We start from the raw sequence: 24,558 nt of genomic DNA, 5'->3' as shown, positions 1-24,558 counted from the left end.
AACAAACGGAGGGCGTCTGGGCATTGTGCTGCGCCTTGTCAAATGATTACAGCTCATCACTGAGATATTGGTAGTCTCCATTCGCTATTCCCTTCTCTAGGGCAAGATCAATCTTCTCATGCTTCTGTAATCTGTTAGATATTTTGCCCAAGATCAGTCGGTGATTTCGAAAGGAAGTAAGTACCTCGGCATGCTGCTTGATTGTACCCGCAACTGGAGCCCATGTGAGACCTGGGGTCTGTTTCATCGATTTGCTTTGGTCGCGATCTGTGACGCTTGGATGAGCCTCGAAATCTCCCCCACAGTACATTTGGGGTAGCGTTAGTCGCTGTTCTGAGTTGAAACAGATCAGAGCGGCAATTTCTCCGATGGTTCCCTCGTCTTTATCGCTCAAGGGTCAATGTACTCCCCTGTGAAGATGACACGATTTGTAAATCTTGGACCGGGGATGTTGAATATAAGGAGAAAAGGCGATCATGGAGATCACTGCGCGAGCGTCGGGTAAATGTGGAGTGGTCTCCAGGGTCCAGGTATCGGCCAGGGTATTTGGGACGAGGGTGGTCAATGTATTTCCCAGACCGCATGCATCAGCTAGGATGCCACTCTCAAGATGTGTCTTGGGTTTGCCAAGGATAGCTCACTCATACACCATTGCTTGAGTAGGCTTTGGTAAATTGGAAGATCTTCCGCGCATCCTCCGCTTCAAAGTCATGTTGACGACGTTCGTCTCCCCCTTTCCTTCGCTGACGCACCGCACACGCGAATGACCATTTCTCTCCAGTATCTTGTCTGTCTGAGTGCTAGATGCACAGCAATGTCCTTTGCGATTGAGGCTATATGTATAATTATACCAAGATGGTGTGGTTTAGAAAGGGTTGCTCGGGGCCAAAGTATCGCAACCTATCACAATTGTGGATTGCGCTATTTGAGGCTTGTGGAATTTTGGTTTATCGACAGGGTCCAGAGTCAGCCATACATCCGTCGACGCAGGAGTGAGTGATGAGATGGAGATGGATTATTGTCGGATGGCTCGTATTGTGTAGTAGGTCCTCTATAAAACACTAGCATATTAGCGCTTACCGCTTCCAAGGTTGACATATTTACACTTAGTGACAATTCACGAGATTGACGTATGCTGGGAGGTAATCCAAAGCCAAGTATTATCATTGTTGAGCCCCAGCGGGATGGAGAGAAGGCTTGAGGTTCCCACTGTGATATTTTGAGGCTTTTGGGTATACTTGTGAACTCATGACTTCGGGCCTTGAATGGAAGCTAGAAACCCAGTCTTAGCTTGAGTGTAGAATCTAGCATGACCGATGAAAAAGTGACGATGATGTGAGAAATGAAAAATAGATAACCCAGGAAGGTAAGTGTTTATAGGTGACGAAGGGGGTAGCTAGAAGATGTATCGTATCGTACAGGCAAACAGGCAAGTGAGCACAGTTCCAGATTTTTCTTTTTCTTTTTCTTTTTTTTTTTTTTTTTTGCGTTATATCTCATCTTTCTCTCGTTAAAAGTTTCTGTGAGTCGACTGGATATATCCTATGTGCTTTATGAGCTAAATGCAGGTCTAGTGTGAGGTGGCTACCTGATCTTCTCAGTGATCCTAAAAGTGATCAACACATGTATTATGATAGATGTGACTTGTCTAGGGGTTCACACGCGATCAGATATATCTTCTTAGTCTGTTGACTACATGTTGTCTCATCACTTCATTTGACTGCAAGGTACAAAGTGCTGCAGTATTGTTGTCAGTAATACTCAGGGGAAATTCGGATCACGACTGTCCGTGAAATTTGTGTATTCCATGGTGGCCTACATATCCAGGGCACCCTCAATGAGTTGAACTGTTTGTAGTGCCTCAAAGCTCCATCTAGAAGAGGGTACAATGTAGCACTAGGTGATTTGTTTCTGGACATTGTGCGGTGTACGTCCCGGGTGAAGTCGACACAAGCATACTCTACTCTTGATGTTGCTTGAGTACGAGTCAATAATTGCCTACAAAGAAATTGTTTTTTTTTATCATATATAGTTCCACGATGGGACATGCCACAAGAGACATAAGCGGCATCGCAGCAAGGGATATGCCAGAGAGCAAGAGTTTCGTATGTAGTTGAAGCCGAGAAACCAAATGCCTTTCCTATCCCATTGGTCCATAAATGAAATGATAATAAGGCAAACGCAAGGCATCCGAAGGTATTCTATCAGAAACAGCTGGCATAGATCAAACCTAGAAGATAATCTTCGCTTCTCTGAGCTTGAGCACAACGGTTTCCTCCTTATCTGGATTTGCAAGGATTCCATCCGTAGCCGCCAGCAATCCACCTTCTGCATTGTTAACTTCCAAATAGTTCCCATCCCAGCTGTATATAACATCCCCATGGCGCTGATGATCGTTGAAAAGAAGGACTACACTCCGGGCCACAGCTTCCGGTCCTTGAACCGGGACACCAAGCCTCTCAATGAAAGGCGTATTAGTGATGTTAGTTGCCGTCCAAGAGGGCGCAACAGCATTAAGCCGAACCTTTCCCTCAACCTGACTCCCTATCCCGCGGACGAGTCCCAGAATACCGTGTTTCGCGATCGTGTAATCACCGGCGCTGAAATCCCGGAAGGAAGCCCCAGAACAAATCACCACGATACTTCCCAGTTCGCCAGATGCACGATGAGCGGAATGCTTCTGGATGTAATGTGTTGCAAGACGAACGGTGAAGACGACACTTAGAAGATCGATATTGATCGTCCGTAAATCGGGAGGGGTAGGTAGGCCATTTTCATCAAGGCCGTCATCCATGAAATTGATCGTGGGTCCGATGCCTGCATTGGCGAAGACGTGGTCAATTCGACCGAACCATTTTTCGATCTGAATAAATGCATCGAGCTGGTCATCCCATGAGCAAACATCCAATTTTATAAAACGCAATTTCTCTGAGGTCTCGAAATCCGAAGGTGGAGAGTTCAGGTCACCGATGATCACATTCGCGCCTTGTTTGAGACATAATTCTACAGTCGCTTTCCCGATTCCCGAGAGACCACCTACTTCCATCAGTGAATTCGACCCATTGTTGATCGTGATAGAATATCGAGTAGGCGTACCAGTAATGAAAACCACCTTGTCCTTGATTCCCTCCAAAATATCATCGGAAATTTGTATGGCCGCCATTGAAGATGATTTGGTGTATGGAATCCTGCGTCTTTGAATTGACTATTTATTATATGTAGCATCGGTGAGGGTTACATGTTACTCCAGGGGAGGTGAGATGACGTCGCATGCAGCATAGTATCACGATCTTGCCATCTTGACGCAGAACAGACCGAAAGGGTTATTTTGTGCATGATAACCAGGGCCCCTACCAATCATCCATTGGCTTCCTCGGCTTGTCCTCACAGAGTCTTGGGGCAGGGTTGCATACTCAGTCACTCGTAAGGATCGTACTTTGATTCTGAAGCAATTCCCGCTTGAGACATGCAACACCGCGAAGTTGAGCCAGATGGGCTGATTATCCCGGAATCCTAGACCTAGCTTGAATCAATTTGACCCTGGATCGACTGTTAAGCCGACAACTCTCGCTTCATGGCCCAAAGAACAAAACCTTTGTTGTAAGCCCAAGTAAAGGGGGGGGCAATACTGTTCCCCCACGATGCGGAACCCCTTTTTCAGCCAATAAGAACCTTGTACCTCGCGAATGGACTTAACCGTAATATATGAGCGAGCCAATTCGGTAGAACCCACAGGAGATATTTTCCTTTTCACTTCCTGTTCACACGCCTTGACCAAGCTATCTGCAATACCTTTCCTCCTATATTGAGGATCCGGCGTGATCGCGACAGCTACAATTTCAAAGCCTCCCTCGCAGAGAATGTTATGAGAGTCATCGTGGAGGCTATCCAGCACCGTGGAGCTCGCGGAGAAGATCTCATCTGCACTGAACTGTTCAAAATGGCCCGGAGATTTCCACACGGCGCCTTCGGAATCTGACGACCAGAATTTCAAGCTTGCAGTGCCGATAATCGCGTTTTCAGCGAAAGCAATTGCTGTAAAGCCAGTTTCTTGAAGTTCGTCGGCAAGCTGGGTATCGCTTCTGATCCGGGGTCCCGTCTTTTCGAGAGGACTGTCACCGGTATCGTAGTAGCTAGCGTTGATGACATCCCAGAGTTCGGGAAGGAAGGGCTGTTTGAGGAGCTCGCTCTGTGTGAACGTCTCGATTCTGTAGGCTGGTGGAGATGCTGAAGATTGAATGATTTTTACGATCTCCGAGGTCTGTAGTGTGCCTTCCACTGTGGCAGTAGACATTTCAACGATGAAAAGAAGATACCAAGAGAACGAGATATGGCATAGAATTCGAATGATAGTTTAGCTTGCTTGGCATTCCAAAAGAATGCAAATTGTTAAGCAAAGCGAGTGCTGGACAAGGCGTAACCAACACGGAGGAATATCCGAAGACCGCAAGATTGTGCTCAATTACCCCATAACAGCAACTCAGTGCGCCAAATCACGAGATCAGCATAAAGAAGGTAAAAAGAGCAAGATCTAGACCAAAAAATCCTCGTATTCGCAAACTGGATGTGAGTCATCGGCCTGAAGCAGAATAGTAGCCCATCATTCGCCAATACCAAGAGAGCAGATAGTCCCTAGATTCCCAATGCACAGGTGCCCACCACTTTTCGTGAAGAACAGCATAGCCCGCCTTGATATCCTCCGGCCATGGCCATTGAATGTTCAGCGAGAAGTCCACCGTAGTCCACGGAGTAGGGCCACCACGAGCAAGGGCAAAGTTCAAGACACTCTGGTCGGCTATGCTGGTATCAAAGCTATTTCTGACGGCAAGCAACGCCTGGAAGTAGTGGAACATCTTGAGTGATGGCTGCAAGATCATAAAGCCTGCATTCAAGGTGTCCCAGTCCCAGAAGTCCTCTGGGACACGCGAGGGATGCGATGAGTGATTCATCCTTAGCTGCGGCAATCCAGCAGCAATGTAAGTCTCTGGCAGAGGTATTTCAACCCCGTTGAAGGATACTGAGGTTTGTGTGGATGTTTTGAGCCATTTTGATGGGGCGCTGACTAGCCCGTCGAGACATCTCGTCAGAATGGAATCCCCGTCTAAGAACACTATCAGGTCGTACTCGATCATCTCCCACAGCCGCAATTTTGTCAAGGCATCGACCCATCGGGGTTCTGCCGGTCGAAACCAGTCGACTCGGAAATCGGACCACTCGATTACTTGGGCACCGTCGGATTGCAAACGATTTCTCTTCCCTTGATCGACATTTTGATGAACAAAGACGACAAACGGAATTCCCAACCTGGTCCGTGTCTCGGGCGCGTGGAGGAGCTGGTATGTGAGGATTCGAGCCGCGTCAAAATATGGATCGCTGGTATTGTGGAATTCCGAGACGAAGTCATCTTTGTTATCGGTGGGTGCGCTTAAATAGGTCGCGTAGATTATGCGTTGCTTTCTGAGTGCTTCTGATCTTTCTCTTTGAGGAAAGCAGATGTGCCATAACCACGATAGAGATAGGACGAAGCCACCGAAGAGCCCAATGGAGCTCCCTAGCATCCTTGTTCTCATCACGGTCGGGACTCTCAAATGGTGGTATGTATGGTCGGTGATGAGCATATCTTTATACAAATCCGACGGGAGGTACTTTTCCTGTCTTTGCGCGCCACCTGCGATTTGTCGCACCTGTTTCCTTGTACAACCCAGTATGGCTGGCTGTCTTGATTCCCTCCTGGATAGATAGACAGCAAGACCTAGTGACGATTTCAGCTACTCTCTTGTGTTTCTGTTGGTTCAAGGTTAACGCTGTTCCCCTTTCAAGCCCAATCCTAGCGTGTAAGGATTCCAGCTTTGTCGCCGGAGGATATATATCAAACACAACCAAAACTTCTAATGGCCACCTCGAGCATAGTTTCACAGATAACTGCACACTAAAGAAGATGTCGCATAAAAGCGGAGGCTCTTACCCTTGGGATAGCCCCGAAGCTCTTTTATACTATTTCCTGCTTCCTCTACAAATTTGTCTGGGCTACGTCTCTACGTGTCCAGCATGACGATGGACAACCACAACCAGAATAATGGATACACTGTCAACTTTAGAGGCATTAGTCCTTCCGAGAAACATACAAAAAGATTCTACGAACGCCTAAATTACAATTGGGCAATCTTTCCCATAACAGCCACCATCTGCTTCATTGGTACGTGTTTCATCATAAGCAAGTTGTCCAAACCATGTACCTGAACAGTGTAGTATTGTACCGCATAAGTAGTTGGACTGGTATATACGACATGTTTGTGGAGCCAGGGGTACTATGGACCCCAGACTGCACCATTCTAGCCATTGTCTACGCTCCGTTTCTGCTAGGACAGCTTCCACCATACTCGATATTATGGGGAATGTGTCTGCCGATGCGGCCGTTCGCATATAACAAGGCAGGCAAGGGACGTTCTTTCCGCGAACTCAAAATCTGCTTAGTTACGAAGGGCACAAATATGCAGGTAAGCTACCATTCCTCTCCGAACCCCTTTACTACAACAAAGCTCATGCATTAGTGACAGACCGTGGTCAATTCTACGAGACCGTGGCAAGATTGCCGACAATACCAGAACGTCACTTTCCACGTGGTGCTAGATTCTACCGATGACATCAAGCCCGTACTTCCTAATTTCGTCAATGTAGTGAGTGTACCAGCCTCATTTCAACCGGCCAATGCCAGATATAAAGGAAGAGCGTTGGAATGGTGCCGTCTGCACTGGAAACTGTCTGAGCTTGATTGGGTACTTCATCTCGACGAAGAAACTGAGATTGATAAGTACCTGATGAAAGCGTGCTTTGACTTCATTGAGCGAGGAACAGAGGATGTTGGTATGGTCAGTATTCCGCGTGCATCAATATCTTGCACAGTACTAAAGTCTCCATAGGGAACAATATATTACACATCGCATAATTATTGGAAAAACTCATTCTTGACCACTGCTGAGATCTTCAGAGTCGCAGAGGACTTTGGCCGGTTTCAACTTCCAGTTCGACTTTTCAAACGTCCATTACTTGGCTGGATGCATGGATCATTTATATTGACTAACGGTGCAGTAGAGAACAAGGTCACTTGGGACACTGGGTGTCTTGCCGAAGACTTTTGGTTTGCTTTCCACGTATGTAACCTGAGTCTCTCAAAAATCGATTGCTAATTCGACATATTCGACCAATAGGCAGCACGTCAACAAGTCAAATTTGGCTGGATTCATGCAATCGCCCGAGAGCAGCCCCCCAGTCAGTGTTTCAGACTTGATTCAACAGCGTAGGAGGTGGTACACTGGGATCATGTCTATAGATAGCTGGTTGGTCAAGTTGGTTCTCGCAATTCCGATGATGGGGCCGTTGGCTTACGGAAGTTTGTAAGTGGTTGGAGGAATCGTGCAGGTTCTGACACAAATATTGACCGTGACTAGGAATGTATACACATTCATCAGCGGGTGGCATATCACAGTTTCCCATTGGTTCTTTGTGTGGACTCTGTGCAATATTGCCGTGGACATGCATGGCATTATCGTTGGCAGTGTGCTTCAGGATTTGCACTGTGGTAATTTTTCTCTGGGTGCCTTGAGCTTGCACATTATCTTGGCATTGCTCTGGGCACCATTGGTGCAGTTTGCACATTCAGTCATCTTCTTATCAGCGTTGATTTGGCCTGCCAGTAAGTTCATGGTGATTAGAAAGGTATAGAATTATGGGTTTTGGGCTGGTGATATACTGAAGAGATTTTGCTTCTACACCTGGGCCTGCTTTATTTCAATAAATCTTTATCTTCAATCCTCATTCTAGATATCAATGTGAGGTAGATAGCTTTCATAAGATGATGTATTCCAATACAAAACTACACTGATCTCGTTCTTTGGCAGTTCTATGGTACTGCTTATTGAAGCATTGTTCTTTCTAGATGGGAATACGTCTATGCAAATGGACCTAGGGGAGTGCGAGCCGTATTTTGTCTATTGATTAGGATCTGCAACGTCCTCCTCCGTGGATCGATACAGTTCCCTTCCCAACTATGCACTGACTCGATACTTCTCCCCAACAGTAGAGCCTTCAAGGAATTCGCTCGTTTCCATCCAAGTACCGATGATATTAAAGATATCATCCATCTCGGCATCGATTCGACCTTCCCGAACGATGTTTCGTAATCCATCTAAATAAAGCACCTGCAGCCTTCCACACCGGAAAGCCTCGTCCGCCAAAACGAAATACGTCTCCGTGATGTAGTTTTGTAATCCTATCGCTCGACTGTCAATGTGTGCATCTCGGTCCTCGCGCCAAACCTCTGGGTCTTCTTGTTTCGCTTTAGCAAGTCGCGTTTTGAACCTTGAACCTAGAACGAAAACCATCAAGGTTCCCTCTAGCAGCCTGCGGAATCCTTCCTCTATCATCAACCCAGGGCTCAATTGAACCCACGACTTCCGGAAGAATCTCGTACACACGCCGCCTCTCCGAGCCAAAGTTGAAAAGATCCCTTGCTTCGTAACACGTCAATGTCAATTGCAATTGCGACGTGATATTTCCTTCGCCGAATGAATATCGTCTGTCGCTGGAGCCCAACACATGGCCTGTCTCAAATATCAGGAAACTACTCCGCATACAGAAAACAACTCTGCCGACCTCATTAGAATCGTCTTAAACAGTTGCCAAGTTGCCATATACTCAAACATTGCATCCAGATAAATGTTCCATTATGACGCTATAATCAATCCTTAACCGTCCCTGGTATCTCCAAATACTCCACCATTTTCTCCCTCGCACGCTCAACCTGATCTTGTACATCCAAATCCCAAAGCCACCTCAATCGCTGATCAAGCGTGTCCTTCAGCTTGATCGGATCATCCCAAACCCCATCGAAACAAAGACAAAGAATATCAGCATTTTCCTTGCTGCTCGTAACAACCCTCTGACTCCTAGGTCGACGAATATCATCATATGCCTTAAAAGCCGCAACAACGCCGTCAACAGAGCCGACACGGGAATCACTCAGCAACTCCGCAAGGACATGTGCGTCTTCAATAGCCTGACCAGCGCCAGCACCTTGATGCGGCGTAGAAGCATGCGCAGCATCACCCATAATCGCAACCCTTGACTGAGCATATGTCGAGATATGCGGATGCTCGAAGATAGCCCACTGGGATGGGTCGGGCATATGCTAAGAACATTGGTAAGCAATGTAAACTCCCATAGACAAAACGCAACAAAAACATAGATACCTCAACAAGAGACTTCACATATCGCCCCATATCCCTCGTATCGCGCTCCATATCCTCCCTCCTCGCCGGCCTAACCCAAGAATCATATTCCCATTCCCGATCACTCAACACATAAATCCCCACATTAACCAACCTAGCCCTCATAATCGGATACGAAATCGCATAACAGCCCCTTCCAACATAAATCGTCGCCACTCTAGCCCTCTTCTCCCCAACAGCGGCAATCATCTCCTCCATCTCCAAAACAGCCCGATACCCATACATCCCACTATATACCGGTCTCGTCTTTAACGATTCAACGGGAATCATGCACTCCTTCACCCTGGACCGAATGCCATCACACCCAATAACAACGTCAGCATTGATAACTTCCCCGTCCTCGAATTCCAGTACAACCCCATCATCATTCTCAACGAGGGTTCTTAATCTCTTCCCGAAATGCACGCATTCAGCTGGAACGAGCTCGACAAGCGCATTTAGGAAATCCGCTCTTCGGAGCGCCGTTTGACCGGATGGTAGGGCTTTGAGATTCATTAGTGTATCGCCTTCTTGGGTACCTGTTGCCCAAACAATCTCGAACCAGGTTTGGAGGTAGTTTTCATAGCCGGGACTGTCTGCGTGGGTTGTTATGAGGGAGTCGTAGATTTGTTGGATTTGGGGGTGAATTAGGGGCATTGCGCGATAAGCTGCTGGCCCTAGGGAGATTCCTAGACCTATTTCTTTGAAAGTTGAGGCTGCTTCATAGAGTTGAATGGGGATTTTGCGGAGATGGAGGCCGGCTGCTAGAGTTAGGCCGCCTATTCCGCCGCCGATGATTGTTATTGTGGGTGGTTGAGTGGACATTTTGGTTTTGGTTAGGAAGTTGCGATAGGATAGGGATTGGAAGTTGGTTATTGGGGGTTAAATAGGTTTCTTGAATTCAATTATGTTTATCGGGTCATGTATAATATCGATAAGGCTGGATGTACAATGTACCGCCACAGGTAGTATGTAACCCATGACTGTATGTCCGACGTCGGGGAGTCAGATAGAGGGGTACAAACCTTTTGAATACGAGGCTTTTGGAATGGAAGATTGGGGATTGGGCAGGCGCCAGGAAAGTGGGCTGTCAGATAGTTTGTGGCACTGATCTGCGTCGGATCTAAATTATTAGCGCGGTGATTAGCCGAGGACATGGATGGGTGGTGTATATTGTATGGTGTGGATGTGTATATTGATATGGACGCTTTCTAAATAGGTCGTCTTGAATGGATAAGTATATATTGACATTAAACCTGGAAGGGCACAAGATAGCGCCAATCGTCACAAATCGTGTTGCGTGTGCAACTCAAATCTGTCGTGTCTGTCCCCATACCAAGAGACGAGAGAGCGGACATGTACTAGACACGTCGCTCGGCGCGGTGACCTCGGTCAAAGTCGCGATCCTGTCGCGGGGATGCCCCTGGGGCTCCGAAATGGCGCATTGGCATGTGCAAAAGAATGAGAATCGACAAGGCTGAAGTACATCATATCTGTTCAGGCTGTGCAGAATGTATAATAAAAAAGTTGAAAACCGCTAGAAAAATGGAGAAGTTGCATCTATTGCAACATGAATATCAAATCATAGGGACAGTTGTAACCCGCTGGCGCTCCCACTTTGATGGGCCGAATGGATCATCGCGGGAATGGACATCCCGATCCAAATCGGAGTCTGTGTCTGCAGTGCCAGTGTACTTATCATCCGATCTGAGCACCGGAGAATTATCGGAGTCATCTAGCGCGCGACGGAAGCGCAGGAACTGCCGCGACTCCGTGGCATGGGCGGGCTGCATCGTGTCCATGTTTGACTGCATGGATTCGAGAGCTGCGCGCTGCAGGTCACGGATGTCATCGCGTAGACTACCGACTTGTGTCTCTAGGTTTCTGCGGGCTGTTTGTTCACGGCGCAGCAGCGTGACTAGCGTGCTGTATTGCTCGATTGAAACGCCGTGGTAGTCTGACAGGGATGATGCTGATGGGGCAGGGCGGAGAGTGCGGTTCATTGAGTCTTGGCGGATTGTGCTCGTGCTGGAGGGGCGGGTGGAGATGGTTGGGAGGGGGCTTGGGGAGTCATCGCGGTCGCTTGTCGATAGGAATGCGGTGGGTTTGTTACGCATGTGAGGGGGAAAGGAGTCTGTTGAGGGGGGGTGTCGTGGGCGCGATGGCTTTTCGGTGGGTTCGGGCGCGTTGGTTTGCATTCGGGCAATGGCAAATTCCAGGTCAATTAGTTTCACTTCTAGCGTGGTCAACCGCTGTTCCAGGGTGACGTTGTCATCTTGCTGCATTGTGTTGACTAGACTTGCGACGTTCGGCGGGAGGCTGGCTTGTTCTGCGTGCTGGTCGACTTCCATCAAAGATGGTGCGGCGGACATTCGGGTCACACTGGTCACTGTTGTGCCCGATGAGGGCCTCCCTGATTGCCCACTAATAGAGCTTTCATCTAATGGGGGAGACTGCGAGCGAGAAATGGAGACTGGGCCGGGGGCGGATGATGTACGTTGTGGCCAGGGCGGCAGGGTCTCGGGCAGGTGATCCGTCATTTCGCGCAAGACCTCTGTGCTCATTGATAGCCGGTGAGATAGCAAGCTGTGTCTTCGCTCTGGCACATGGCTCCTATCCTCTTGCGGGTCCGATATTGCCGTCGACGCCACGGCAAAGCGAGATTCATCATCTGAAAAAACCACGCTAGGAAGAGTTGCCCGTCTTCGGCGTGGCTGCATGCTACCGGGCATTGAATCACGCAAGGTGGCAGAGGATAGAGGAGATAACGGAGAGAGATGCGTTTCTGCAATCAGGAGGTTCTGGGCCGAGAGTGGACTACTCCGATGTGAACTTAAGTTCAAAGGCGGCGGAACGCCGGGCAATGGTTTTCTTAATTGCCCTGGTTTCCTCATCGGTGGCATCGCAAAAGTCGATTCGTGGGGGTTCTCTTCCAGTTCATCGGCCTGACTTTGTCTTTTGCGGTTGAAGATCTTGCGCATCACCGTTTTCAAGGTGCTCCCTGTTCTGCGATGGGACATAGGCTGGATGTGCGAATGAAATTCCATTGACGGTAGCGCAGTGTCATCATTATCTCCCATGTACGATGCAGGGTTCGAGGCGGAGCGCTCTCCCCGGGGAGAGGATCGCTGTATACTTCGAATGGACTCGCTGCCGGCGCTGGTTATGGATCGTGTGGGGTGTTTCGGCATGGCTGTGATGTATGGATCGCAATCGAGAAATAGTGAACATGTAAGGTAAGATATCGAGTTTGATCATTACAAAAAGAATATGGGTATATCGCAGTATAACAAAAAGATGTGAGCGAGTGTCGGGAAATAAATATCGTGTCAAGGGTATCAAATGTAAATTCCAAATTCGAATCAAGGCTGGAATTTGAGACTAAAGCTATCAAATGTTAGCTGAAGAACCAAGCGTTACAAACAAAACGTACAGTGTCGGGAGCATAATGGCTCCCCGTTTGTTTAAGAGAAAAGGAGAAAGAAAGGAGAAGTTGGAGAGATTAGGGGAGCTAAGGATCCCCACCTTAGGTTCTTCACCGAATTCGTGAGTGGACGTCGGATTCTTATATTCGGATATAGATGCATCTATTGCTCTATTGCTCTCTTCTTTTGGCCTATTAGCCTATTAGATGCTTCACCTTGGTGCTTCACCACATGGTGAGATTCACCTACTTTCTACCCAACTTGTTTCAGAAGTTCGGGGTTCAGTTGGCCCACGTAGCTGTCCACGTAGCTAGGCCCTGTTCCAAAGATCTCCAGTCATGTAGGATGGGAAGATTCTCCCATTTCTCCATTTCTGTTCGGAGAAACCTCCGCGTAAAAAAGATCGTCTTACGATGTTTCATATCTTATCTTCCTTATCCCTGTCCCGCGCAAGGGTTTCGGAGACGGAAAGTATTGAAGACCCCTGTACGATGTACTAGGTCTAAATTTAATCCACGCATCCCAAGTGGACACCGAAATCGTTCTGGAACTACACTTCTCCATCTGTGAGGTGTCATCTCTATAACAAATCTCCAGCATCGGGGTATCGTAGGTCGGCATTTTCTTCAAGAAAATCCATCCAGTGCTTGAGGAAGTCACTCCCACTGTTAAAAAAAAAAAAAGATTAGCGCCGCTCAAACCCAATGGTGCATTCGACATCACTTACTGACTGATCGTCTCTGAGTCGCCACAAAGACATAAATGTCGCTTGGGGCGCGTCATGGCGACTACATGCATCATTAGCGACCTGTCGAATTCGCTGCAGGTACAACGCCTATGCAGTCTGCAAGAACAACAGAAAAAAGAAAGGAGAAAAAAGAAAGGGAGAAGAAAAAGAAGAAACAAAGGGGAAATAAGCATACCATTTAATCGTCGTTTCTCGCCCAGGAAACCCACTTCATGTTCTGCATTGCTGCGCACCAGGCTCACCACAACGGCTTCTTTCTCACGACCCTGGAATCCATCCACGCTGCCTAGTTCAAGTCCAGGGTATTTTTCTCGAAGCATCCGTGACAATAGAGCCAATTGCCCGTTGTAAGGGGTGATCACGGCAATACTCTCGGGCCTCACACCCGCATCAATCAAATTATCCACGTGTCTCGCAACGACCATGGCTTCCATCTCGTTGCTTTTGCTGTCTCCAAGCAAGGCTCCCCTTTTGCCGATCTCATCCTCCGCCTTTTCGGGAAAATCCCCACCTTGCGTGTCCCAGAAAACCAGGGGTTCCTGTGTGTCGTCGGTACCCTCAACTTCGTACGGTAGGTCGATGAGTAGACGGGACTTCACCGCGTCGCTGGCTATCAACTTTCCCTCATAGAGTTCGTCAGAGGGGAATCGCATGATGGTCTCATGCATACGATATTGGGTGGTCAACATGCGCTTGATACCCGGTCCGTGGAGGGCTAATAATCGATCGAACAATGTGCGCTCAAGAGAGACACCCTTCAATGTCTCGACGTCGCTCTTTTCTCCCTTTCCTTCAGAAGCTTCATCCTTGGTCTTCTGCCCAGTGGATTTGACAGTCGGTGGTAATTGCAGATGATCACCGGCAAGGACCACCTTCTCTGCACCCAGAAGAGAAATCCAACATTGCGCTTCGAGGGCTTGACTCGCCTCGTCGATTATGACAACATCAAACTTCTGGTTCTTCAGTTGGTGACCTCCAGCTCCGTGAAGAGTAGCCAACACCACACTACTCTCGCGCACCAAGTTATCCACGCATTTAGACTCGCGCTGTCGGAACTCTTTCCGAAGTAGCTTCAACTCATCATAGATACCTCGACGTTCGCGACCAGACCGGGTCTTGCGAATACTGGCCTGTTTCTCATCCATCTCCTTGCGAATATCCTTCACAATACCCCCAGCATCAGAGGTCTGCGTAAGAACTTCAAGAGAATGTTCAAGAACAGAAGGAAGCAGACGAGCCGGATGACCGATACGCACAACGGGAACCTTCTTGGGCGCCAAACGTTCCACAATATTATCAACAGAAACGTTAGACGGTCCGCAGACGAGAACACGCTTTTTCCGCTTAACGAATTGCAGAATCAATTCAATAAGCGTATGTGTCTTTCCCGTCCCAGGCGGACCATGAATCAACGCAATATCCCGCGACGCCAGCGCAAACCGAATAGCATCCTTCTGCGAATCATTGAGGGTGGGATCCATAAATTCCACAGATTCACACGCCTCAGTATCCAGCTGTAGCGGCGTCGTATGCCCGAACGCGACACGCATGAAATGCGAATAATCAGTCTCCGTCATCTTCTCCATCTTCTCCATAGTCTGCCTCATTCTAGCCCAAAGTCAGCAAGCCACCCAGTATTCAACCCAGTCCAATCAAGGTACCTTCTATACGTAACATCATTAGCGAGCTTGATGGCCCACAGCTTCTTCCCCCAAAGCTCCTCAACGCCCTCATCATCTTCCTTAGACATCCCCCCACCACCCGGTCTCCCAAACGCAATCCACACAGCCCGATCACCCGTCCGTGTAATAACACCCTCAGGACCGCCCTTCTCCGCATCTTTATCCTTCTCCTTATCTTTCCCGCCAACCTTCTTCCCTGTCCCCGCAACATCACTGACACGCACAACATCCCCGACGCGAAGCCCATGTGATCCAAAGCGCGGCGTCCCATCTTCAGACCTGAACTCGTCTGATGTGACTGCTGGATCCGGTGCGAATTCGCCGACGACGCGTCCGCCGAGACCGGTTCGGCATTGTGAGAGGATCAGACCTGTTAGGGCGTAGCCAGTTGCTTGGAGGGTTCGGCGGGTTGAGGGGGAGACTGTTGCGGCTGTGCTGGCGAGTTTTGAGGAGGATACTTCGGCGGCGTGTTCTTCGTGGAGGAGGTTGAGTTGGGTTGAGGCGAAGAGGGGGATTGGGATTGGAGTTGGAGGGGGCATTTTAGACATGGACTTTGGGCGTATTTTGTGTGGAGTTTAGGTTGGGATCTTTGAAGAAAGGATGTATGCTCCCGTAGATTTTTTTGAAGATATTGCGTTTTGGGTGCTGAATGACGACTTGTACGAGTTGTTGAGCTTTCGAGGGACCGGCGATAAAGAAGCTTCAGTCACTTATGTCCGAGATCGGGATGATCTTATTGGCTGTATACCTATAGTCACTGCATAAAAGTGTTAGCACCCCAGGTTCTGCCGGTTAAGTGAAGGCCAAGATTTCGCGAAAATATCAAAAAAAAAAAAGAAACTATATATCTTAGATGTATGCGGGAGTACTACTATTACTACTTTCTCGGTGGTCTCCAAGATACTCTAGATAGCGCGTTTTCTCGCGTTTTCTCGCGTTTTCAAGCGCTTTTAAACATGTGCCATATATTTAGGTATCAGTTTACTATATAGTACTGGGAATGATAGGACATTACCGTTAGATAAAGGTTAGGAATGAGGTCTATATATACAGTAGTAAAAAAAGTCACGATTTTCGGAATTTTGTTTTGTTCGGTGCTTTTTGGGCCCTAATGGGGCCCCTATCAAGGCCCAGGGGGTTTTCACCCCGGGCCCACAGCCCAGCCCATTCGCGGGTTGGGTTGGGTTATAGGCCTTGTGGGCTTTGCAGAGCGGTACATATGAGCAATGTATCGAGAGTATCTACAAGGATATAAAGCCCATGAATATGGTCCATAGGTTTGATGTAAAAAAGTAAACATCAACTTTGAGCAGCAAATTTAAGTACGGAGTAGTATAAAAGTAGAGGGCCGCTGAAACGGCCTTGTGGCATTGTCTATGAGGCATCCGCTAAAGATAGCGACCACCTCTGTCGATACCTTTCGCAGGCCATATAGCTCTTCAAGTCGGATAAGACGAGGTTAGGTCCATGTCCAGCGCGATCCTAGGTCCCCAAGTTGGTGAATGATCACATCTAATTCGTCTTTTGGCTATTGAGATATGTGATAGGCGACAGCGAATCGCCGAGATGTGTCTGGAGGCCAACAGCACCAATGAAAAACGAGACACGGCCGCCAAAGTGGCCACAATCTTCTCAACAACCCCTAGAGGGAGTCTTGGGAAGGTTGCATCAGAAGACAATTAGCGCTGCTTAGATCGTGCGCCATGCGATATACTTGTTTCAAAGCCATAGCTGAGACTGGGTTTCTTCGATGACGGATGATTATACCAGATCCTTATAAGAAAGTCATGTCAGGTATATAGGCTAGCGCCACGCTCTTCTACCCAAAGAAGAATAGACAGTATAAATTAAGCCAGTAAATCACAAGCAGCCAAGTCCGAATCAAACAGCCTCAATCTTGACCTTGGGCTCATCAATATCAGGACTTCTCTTAACCTTCACGACCGTAGGCTCAAGCCCCCGAATCTCACTTTTACAAAGCCGCGTGCCAGCCAGATCACAATCCCCACAGCGACGTTTGACGGGTGAGCAAACCGTCTGCCCAAGCCCAACAAGCAACTTGTTAATCTCATGCCATTTCTCACGCGGCAACCACGATTGCAGCGCCTTCCTCGTTTCTTCGGGCGTCTTGGTCTTATTCCAACCCCAGAGATTGGTAATACGATGGACATGCACATCGACACCGATCCCAAGGTGTTTACCCCATGCGGCACTCAGACACAGGTAGGCCATTTTAGGCCCGACACCCGGAAGTGCCATAAGTTCCTCTGGGGTGGAGGGGATATCGCCGTCATACTGGTCTCGCAGGATCAGCGCGGTTGCTTTGATGTATTTTGTTTTGTTGTTGTGAAAGCCGACTGTACGGATTAGTTCGTTTAGTCGTGTTGGGTCCACGGCTAGAATGTTGGTTAAGTTGAGGGTGCTGTCGATGGGTTTGGAATCGTCGTCTTCATGCTTGATTTTCATATCTTGGGCGTCTTCTTGTTTGATCCTCATGTCTTGAGTTGCGGTGCTGGACCCCAGCTCCGTGTGAAGGCGTTGCATCGCTACTGCCGTGACTGTGTCTTTCGTCTGGGATGAGAGCATCAATGCGATAAGTGTTTGGAAGCGACGGTCAACTGGCGATGACGCACGCCAGTATAGTTCCGAGCAGCCCATTGTGTCTACCGGTGCAGTCGGGTTCGCTGCCCTCATCTTTTTCACGATTTCGTACATCTCCTCCCAGTTTGATGGGGGCTCGACCTTGACTGAGCCGTCGATATCGCGGGTTTTGCGGGCAGGAAGCCGTCGCTGTTTGGGTGCCGGGGTGGATTTCTCGTCGGGATCCTCCTTAATTATGACTTTTCGTGGTGTCCGAGGGCTTGCACTCTGCTTGAGGACTCGTGTGTTTACAAGGCTTGCGCTGCGTTTTCGGCGCTTCGGTGGCGGTTCAAGGAGGTCTTCGATATCCGCCGTGTCGGCTTCGGAGAGAGAGGATTCATCGTCGCTTCTGACGGCAGACAAACTGGCTTTTACCGATACATTTTCTGGCTCTGTCTTGACAATCGGAGTCGCATTCGCATTTGAGTTGTAGGCGAAACTTTTCAACGCGCTCGCATGGGAGTTGCGCGTTCGTCGTCGGATAGGGGGCGAGAGGGCCTGCAGCACCTTCGCGGTGTCCCTGGAAGTACGAGAAGTCCGCATCGAGTTAACAGTGATCGAGCCGAAGAAGAACAATGACTCTGCTAGGAAATCAGAGGCAATTTCACGTGAGAATCCTTGGACGGTCGATCCATGGGTGGGCCGGGCAGAACTTCCCCAACCTCGGCGATCGCAGTCCCGACCGACTTTCCCAACCCCGTGAGGCACTTCTACGTATCTAATTCTACACTGTTGATATATCTATCACATTTCAAATGGAGTTCCAATCATCATCTATTGACACAACAAAGCGGCTTGTGAAGGAGCTGAATAATTACAGGAAGCAGGGGAATGAAGCACTCCTGTACTTAAGACCCATCAATGATGAGGACCTGCTACACTGGGAAGCGGTATTAAAGGGCCCCGAAGGAACACCGTACGAGGGTAGGTTCATCAATTCCAACCCCCTGTCAAGCCCATTCCAGTCGATCTAACGTGTCAACAGGTGGACTTTGGCACCTTGATATTGCAATTCCCCCTAATTATCCTCATGCACCACCCAAGATCCGCTTCACGACTAAGATTGCGCATCCGAATGTCGAGTTCCAGACGGGCAAGATTTGCTTGTCGCTCTTGGATTCAGAATGGAGTCCGGCTGGGTCTGGGGGCCTCTCGGGCACACTCACGACTATTCAACAGCTGTTGACGGATCCGAATCCGGATTCACCGCTGAATCCTGATCTCGCGGTTCTTCTGCGCAATGGGGATTTGGTTGCTTGGGAGAGTATTGTCCGGTACTGGACCGAAGAGGAGCGGTGGGAGGAAGGTCGGAATGTTGGACGGTGATGATCGTTTCTCAGAACCAGCTAAGACATTTGGCACTTTTGTTCGATGCTGTACCACACATACGCCCACAGACACACCATATCGCTCTGCATAGCCCGTTCATCTTGGATACCCAGCATTCACTCTATATACGAGTCAATGAATATTTACAGTTAATGAGCCAATGAATTTAATAAGTGAGCACAACTATGGCATTCCGATCATCTTGCATACCTTGAATCTACTTTACGAATCAATTATGTATCCAATGAGCTGATGAATCTAATAATGAGCACAATTTTTGATTGTCTTCAAAGCGAAGATTGAACATGGACTAAAAGTAATCACATGAAAGCTGAGCGTGTGCAGTGCGCTGTAAATGTTCGAAGTCGCTGATAAAACCACGGAAAAAGGCCAGATACGGCGAACCTAATGCCCACCATCGAACGCCCGAGAGATAAGGAGAGACATGAGTAGGTCGTCACGGATCCGAAATGATAGTACAATGACGATAGTCATGAAGATGCAGAGCCGATGCGATGTGCTGGAAAACGCCGTTCAAAATGAATAAAGATGCAAAGCAGGCAATAAAGGGAAAGACTGATTTATCACAGAGCCATTGCGACCACAACGGCGCCACCAAACATGGCGACGACTTCACGAGCCATGCCAGTAGGCACTGCGGCGGCATTAGTCTGCAGACCAGGCTTGCCAGCAGCGGTACCCGTGGCTTTGCCGGTTGCCTCTGGGGTGATCACCGTGATAGAGGTGATGGTGCTCAGGGTGCCGTCGGGCATGGTGGTGGTGCTTTTGAAGGTGGAAGTGCTCAAGCTAGTGTGCTCAGTAGTGTGCTCAGTGGTGTGCTCAGTGGTGTGGGTAGAAGTTGAGTGACTAGAGGTGGACGAAGTGCTCTTGGTAGTTGACAGAGTCGACGGAACACTGGTCGTCGAGTGAGTGGTCTGTGCATCAGACGACGAAGTAGTGGTCGACTGAGTAGTGGTCGACTGAGTAGTGGAAGTGGTGGGCTGCGCAGTGGTCTGGCTCGTGACCGTGGAGGTCTCGCTGGGGACCGATGCAGAGGTAGTAGATCTAGTAGAGCTGGCCGAGGTCTCGGTTGACTGAACGCTGCTAGTTGGTTCAGTGGGAGAGGCCGAGCTGGTCTCACTAGTCTCAGCAGGTGTGGTAGATGGTTCAGTGGCTGACTCGGTGCTGGAAGTAGTCACAGACGGAACCGGAGCCGGAGATGTCTCAGGGCTAGAAGTGGCATTGCTCTGACGCTTGACAAGCTTGATCAGGCTTGCAATGGCGGGCTGCTCACTTTGCAGGGCTTCGGCAGCAAGAAGGTCAGTCGGAAAGATACCATGACGGAATTTGGTGGACAGAGTATGCAGAGCATCATGGAACGAGGCTGCCTTGATGTCGGCGAGCGCTTCTTGGAGAGACTCACGCGGTGTCTCCTTGACGCCTGCTGCGAAGACTGCAGACAGGGCGAGCAGTGTGACAAAAAGCAATTGGAGCAGGCTGATCCGCAGCATTTTGAGAGGCTGAAGATAGACTGATAAGGAGATGTGAAGATGGGAAGATGTGAAGATGTGTAGAGTCACAAAGGTGAGCTGGAGGTGAAGGTGAGATTGAAAAAAAAGGTAAAAGAAAATCAACAGAAGGAACCACCGAACTCAAGTGGCAACTATCCAACTCTTTTGATTTTTTTTTATGGACATTTCGATTTCTTGATTTTCTCACACTAGCGAAGATAAACCCGAGAATCTATCGGCGTGGCTGATTTTTTTTTACGGCCAGACCCTATCAAATGTCTCGGATCGGCCCAAACGTTGGATACCGAGAAGAACTATTAGCAGAGATCTATTTCTGTCAGCCTCCATGTGGAGGAATACAGTATCAATTGGAGGAAACAGTGACACGAAGAACAGGTGTGCTCCACCATTATTGGCCTGGTCTCAGCGCTAACAATAGGACTCCGTAGTCGTGTTGTCATGCATTAGGCATCATTTGTTTTTACACAAATTTCCAAAGGGGGTATCTTCCCCTGAACCTCCCATGGTTCCCCATTAATATTATGATAATCTTGGATATCCTTCCGAGATTTCGGAGCTCAACCGAGGCACCTCAACTATACGAATAACAGTACCGGTGTTTAGTCGGATCCATGACCTCACCGACCGACCGAGACCGATCAAGCACACCAAACTCCATCTTCATATCAAGCGTAACAATTGTCGCATCGGGCGGATTAGAAAGCCTATTCGTACCATTCAGCGCAAACCGATTATCTTTATCCTTCGCTTGCCAAATACTCCACAACCGATCGATCATACCGTGGTGGAGCATGAAAGCCGGATCTTGCGGCGACGTAAATAGGTCTTGGAGGGTGGCTCCGAGGCTGAAATGTCCGCCGCCATGAACGCCCAAAACCCCATCCGGCCGTGCGGGCCAGTAATCCATGACGACTTGGAAATCGGAGATATTGGTCGCGGCCAGGAGTCTGTCGACGATGGTCACGTTATCGTAGTTGCTGCTGACGAAATTGTTTAGACTTCGGTTGAAGCAGCGCGGGTTGTAGTCAAAGCCTGGAGCGGGGAGCTTGTCGAATGAGACGATGTTGCGATCAAATGGGCCCATATGGATTTGCATGTCTTTGAACGGTCCGCATCGTACACAGCCACCACCTGATCCCCGTGGTAGGGTGACGGCGCCGCCGGAGATGCTTGTTTCTTCAGGGTTATATTCACCGTCGCCGGAGAGGGAGCTGTCGCTGCAGTCGAAGAGTGGGCTGGCTTTTAGGTTCTCGGACCATAATGGCCAGTTCCAGTATCTGCCCAGGTGGGTTGGTGTTATTATGGTTTCGGGGTCGGAGTGAATGATACTTACGGAAGATGTCCAGTGTAACCACACTCATCTCGCAGGGCTGTCTCCCAGAGCCAGAGGAAGTGACGGTGCCACGGCAGGAACAGACCACTCAGGTGGACATTGAGGGTGTAGTTGATATGGGTACTGTACGATCTGTGAGTACTCGGTCCCCATCATCTAGAACGAACCCATAACATACGCCACGAAGTCGTCAAACCGATTCTGCACTCCCGGATACTCTTCTCTTGGAAGATGCTGAGGCTGTCGTTGCATACATAATACCGCATCAATATAGTCGATCCGCTGCGCTCGCTTCAACTCTCCCCTATGCAATGTCAATTATCAACTGGCTCTAGGAAACCATGAAACACGAACCATTCCTTCCGCACAGCAGTGCGATGCTTTCTACACTGCTTGGCAAGGGAAAAGTTGATGGTTTCAACTAGGGAGAAGTCTGCTGCCGAGACTAAAATTCCCAGGGCGACGACCAAGAAACACTGATAAAAACCAACCATCTTGTCAATCCCAAAGAAATTCCCTACGGCTGGTGAAGTTCTCGCAAAATCACTTTGCCTGGTCCCTCAGCACGGCTTATAAGTAGCCCCCGACTCTCCACCATCGAGCTAATAATCCCTGATAGTATCCCTTGTATGATATATGTAAGCGGACGGAGCATTTTACTTTAGTCTACGGAGTATTTCTTAGCGAAATCGGGAACTCGGAATAAAACTTGGCTATGCAGGTTCCTGGCCTGTCAGTGTGTGAGCTGTCACTTTACAGGGGTTACAGTGCCCCATCGGACGGAGTAGCCTATCGGTGGCGTGTACCTTTTTTCTCGATGATACGCAGCGACAGACCATTGTGCGAGCTGGACGTGATTGTACTCCAACTCAATTGACTTATCCTATATATCTGAGGAGATTGTTCGTCCAGGTCGGTGTTGTATCTCGACGAACTATGTCTGAATTGACATGTATACTGAGTTCCCTGTTTGAGCGGGTGGGGTAGAGAGGGGCCTAGTCGATCTTGCAATTATAGCTGCATTTGTTGGGATGGAATAGGCAATTGTCTGCAACGCCATGGCCAATGGCAAGACCCTGGTCATCGTGATATATACCCGACCGACAAGGTACATCGTCATCAAGCAGATCCTTATATAAGGTCGTAGACCTACACCTTTGACTCTTCAGGCGACCAGCTATGTATGTTCCATCTCTCTAATTGAGCGAACAAAGTAAACCACATCAGTTTACCTGGACGGTTGTAGCAGGAACCACACCGTACCGCATTAGACCGGTTCTCTCCACAATTATAGCAAGTCCACACGAGGTGAGACATGCATCGCTCTACGGTCGTAGGAAAGACCTAAGCTTGCTAAATCTATCACGCTGCAGATACCACACGCTACCATCACATGGGTCTGGATATCAGGCGCTCCAAATCGTTGGTGATGACAATAACAAAGCCTATATTGACAAGCTTGTTGTACTGGACTACAGAGCATCAATCCAATCCTATCACAAGACAGAGATAGCTTATTATCATTGCACAACTTCTATCCTAATTGGTTAGTTATCCGTGCAGATTCGCCCATAAAAGCGGATGATATCACTCAAAGGATGAATCCACAACAAAACCTGGAATTACCCTGGCAAGCCAACGCCACCAAAGTCCGAAAGGAAGATCAATTGAGTTTCCTATCAGGAACCGCAGCCGATCCCGAACCTATTTCCTCGATCTCTCAGGGGATCCTTAGCTCGTGTGCGTGGGCCCATCCTGCTACCGTCGATCACCTCGGTTAGAGCAACAAACGTGAACAGGCGAAGAGTACGGACTACTTATATGGGCCATGGGCCATGGCTAAGTAATAATAGTCTAGGCGGGATATGTTCAGTGCCTACAACGACTTTATTGTTCCAACTATATCAGAAATTGCTCTCTAGAGTACTCAATTTCGCGGAGATGTTAAGATCGCCTCAGTCAAGCGTGTCTCTGTCGAGGGAATGTCATACCAGGCCTTATGACTGGCTGTGATAGTTAGAGATGTGTCTAGATCCGCCCTGCGGAGAATACACTGCGTGGTCTAGGGTAATATAGGCGACTGGATCAGCGTTGGGGACCGGCCTACACTCTCTGCTCGATGTCCTATACTGGACGTTTAGCCGTGAGCCGTACGGGTTCTTCCTTGATACTGGACACCGAAGATGGTGATGGGGATTTGGAGAATGCTCTGGCTCTGGGACAGAGGACTCAGGCTGTGTTCTGGGTAGTTGGCCACCTCTATGGGTACCCCAGATACCAAGGGTTGATCCTCCTGGGAGTCTCGGAAACTGGCGATGCGAACTCTGGAATTCATTTTCAAAGACTGAGCGGCGAATTGCACTAAACTTAAGAGGCTTCTCTCCTCTTGCAGTGTTTAGGCATTAGCATATACTGGGCCACGCTCGGGCCGCTCACAGCTTCGCCCCATCTCTGCTCCGTGTCGTCTGGTCTGATTTCATTTTTATAGCACACGAACTTCCAAGGTCTCTCATACGCCTTTAATCTAGTCCAATAAGTAGAAGATCGCAACAGATCCCCGAGGTTTAAGCTTTCTCACATGGCATCGAGCAGATCCGCGCCCA

The 24,558-nt window shown here is 48.8% G+C and overlaps 13 protein-coding genes across 13 annotated transcripts; 2 read left to right on the top strand and 11 right to left on the bottom strand.

Moving 5' to 3' along the window:
• Positions 1 to 46: 46 nt before the first annotated feature.
• N7500_010155 (uncharacterized protein) lies at positions 47 to 310 on the bottom strand (the record flags this gene model as incomplete). The annotated part of the gene is made up of 2 exons (XM_056681293.1): positions 47 to 124; positions 185 to 310. The coding sequence occupies 2 exons, from the start codon at positions 308 to 310 to the stop codon at positions 47 to 49; spliced, it is 204 nt and encodes a 67-aa protein (XP_056528675.1).
• A 1,920-nt stretch (positions 311 to 2,230) lies between these two features.
• Positions 2,231 to 3,163, bottom strand: N7500_010154 (uncharacterized protein; the record flags this gene model as incomplete). The annotated part of the gene is made up of 1 exon (XM_056681292.1): positions 2,231 to 3,163. The coding sequence occupies one exon, from the start codon at positions 3,161 to 3,163 to the stop codon at positions 2,231 to 2,233; it is 933 nt and encodes a 310-aa protein (XP_056528674.1).
• Positions 3,164 to 3,529: 366 nt separating this feature from the next.
• Positions 3,530 to 4,294, bottom strand: N7500_010153 (uncharacterized protein; the record flags this gene model as incomplete). The annotated part of the gene is made up of 1 exon (XM_056681291.1): positions 3,530 to 4,294. The coding sequence occupies one exon, from the start codon at positions 4,292 to 4,294 to the stop codon at positions 3,530 to 3,532; it is 765 nt and encodes a 254-aa protein (XP_056528673.1).
• A 277-nt stretch (positions 4,295 to 4,571) lies between these two features.
• Positions 4,572 to 5,558, bottom strand: N7500_010152 (uncharacterized protein; the record flags this gene model as incomplete). The annotated part of the gene is made up of 1 exon (XM_056681290.1): positions 4,572 to 5,558. One exon carries the CDS (start codon positions 5,556 to 5,558, stop codon positions 4,572 to 4,574), a length of 987 nt encoding a protein of 328 aa, XP_056528672.1.
• A 729-nt stretch (positions 5,559 to 6,287) lies between these two features.
• N7500_010151 (uncharacterized protein) lies at positions 6,288 to 7,722 on the top strand (the record flags this gene model as incomplete). The annotated part of the gene is made up of 5 exons (XM_056681289.1): positions 6,288 to 6,497; positions 6,558 to 6,869; positions 6,921 to 7,151; positions 7,213 to 7,394; positions 7,449 to 7,722. The coding sequence occupies 5 exons, from the start codon at positions 6,288 to 6,290 to the stop codon at positions 7,720 to 7,722; spliced, it is 1,209 nt and encodes a 402-aa protein (XP_056528671.1).
• A 1,015-nt stretch (positions 7,723 to 8,737) lies between these two features.
• N7500_010150 (uncharacterized protein) lies at positions 8,738 to 10,091 on the bottom strand (the record flags this gene model as incomplete). Its single annotated transcript, XM_056681288.1, has 2 exons — positions 8,738 to 9,187; positions 9,249 to 10,091. The coding sequence occupies 2 exons, from the start codon at positions 10,089 to 10,091 to the stop codon at positions 8,738 to 8,740; spliced, it is 1,293 nt and encodes a 430-aa protein (XP_056528670.1).
• A 752-nt stretch (positions 10,092 to 10,843) lies between these two features.
• On the bottom strand, positions 10,844 to 12,457 carry N7500_010149 (uncharacterized protein; the record flags this gene model as incomplete). The annotated part of the gene is made up of 1 exon (XM_056681287.1): positions 10,844 to 12,457. One exon carries the CDS (start codon positions 12,455 to 12,457, stop codon positions 10,844 to 10,846), a length of 1,614 nt encoding a protein of 537 aa, XP_056528669.1.
• Positions 12,458 to 13,271: 814 nt separating this feature from the next.
• N7500_010148 (putative DNA helicase) lies at positions 13,272 to 15,660 on the bottom strand (the record flags this gene model as incomplete). Its single annotated transcript, XM_056681286.1, has 4 exons — positions 13,272 to 13,356; positions 13,419 to 13,479; positions 13,615 to 15,047; positions 15,101 to 15,660. 4 exons carry the CDS (start codon positions 15,658 to 15,660, stop codon positions 13,272 to 13,274), a joined length of 2,139 nt encoding a protein of 712 aa, XP_056528668.1.
• A 1,342-nt stretch (positions 15,661 to 17,002) lies between these two features.
• N7500_010147 (endonuclease III domain-containing protein) lies at positions 17,003 to 18,304 on the bottom strand (the record flags this gene model as incomplete). The annotated part of the gene is made up of 1 exon (XM_056681285.1): positions 17,003 to 18,304. The coding sequence occupies one exon, from the start codon at positions 18,302 to 18,304 to the stop codon at positions 17,003 to 17,005; it is 1,302 nt and encodes a 433-aa protein (XP_056528667.1).
• A 212-nt stretch (positions 18,305 to 18,516) lies between these two features.
• On the top strand, positions 18,517 to 19,087 carry pex4 (putative ubiquitin conjugating enzyme (UbcJ); the record flags this gene model as incomplete). Its single annotated transcript, XM_056681284.1, has 2 exons — positions 18,517 to 18,685; positions 18,747 to 19,087. 2 exons carry the CDS (start codon positions 18,517 to 18,519, stop codon positions 19,085 to 19,087), a joined length of 510 nt encoding a protein of 169 aa, XP_056528666.1.
• A 587-nt stretch (positions 19,088 to 19,674) lies between these two features.
• Positions 19,675 to 20,601, bottom strand: N7500_010145 (putative GPI anchored cell wall protein (Dan4); the record flags this gene model as incomplete). Its single annotated transcript, XM_056681283.1, has 1 exon — positions 19,675 to 20,601. The coding sequence occupies one exon, from the start codon at positions 20,599 to 20,601 to the stop codon at positions 19,675 to 19,677; it is 927 nt and encodes a 308-aa protein (XP_056528665.1).
• A 592-nt stretch (positions 20,602 to 21,193) lies between these two features.
• On the bottom strand, positions 21,194 to 22,449 carry N7500_010144 (tyrosinase family protein; the record flags this gene model as incomplete). The annotated part of the gene is made up of 4 exons (XM_056681282.1): positions 21,194 to 21,899; positions 21,956 to 22,078; positions 22,134 to 22,259; positions 22,310 to 22,449. The coding sequence occupies 4 exons, from the start codon at positions 22,447 to 22,449 to the stop codon at positions 21,194 to 21,196; spliced, it is 1,095 nt and encodes a 364-aa protein (XP_056528664.1).
• A 1,643-nt stretch (positions 22,450 to 24,092) lies between these two features.
• N7500_010143 (uncharacterized protein) lies at positions 24,093 to 24,290 on the bottom strand (the record flags this gene model as incomplete). The annotated part of the gene is made up of 1 exon (XM_056681281.1): positions 24,093 to 24,290. One exon carries the CDS (start codon positions 24,288 to 24,290, stop codon positions 24,093 to 24,095), a length of 198 nt encoding a protein of 65 aa, XP_056528663.1.
• Positions 24,291 to 24,558: the final 268 nt, after the last annotated feature.

This window comes from Penicillium coprophilum (assembly GCF_028826855.1).
Source record: "Penicillium coprophilum strain IBT 35676 chromosome Unknown utg000006l_segment0_segment0, whole genome shotgun sequence".
Classification (NCBI taxonomy): domain Eukaryota; kingdom Fungi; phylum Ascomycota; class Eurotiomycetes; order Eurotiales; family Aspergillaceae; genus Penicillium; species Penicillium coprophilum.
Note: the sequence above shows the minus strand (reverse complement) of the source record. Positions and strands in the feature narration are given on the sequence as shown.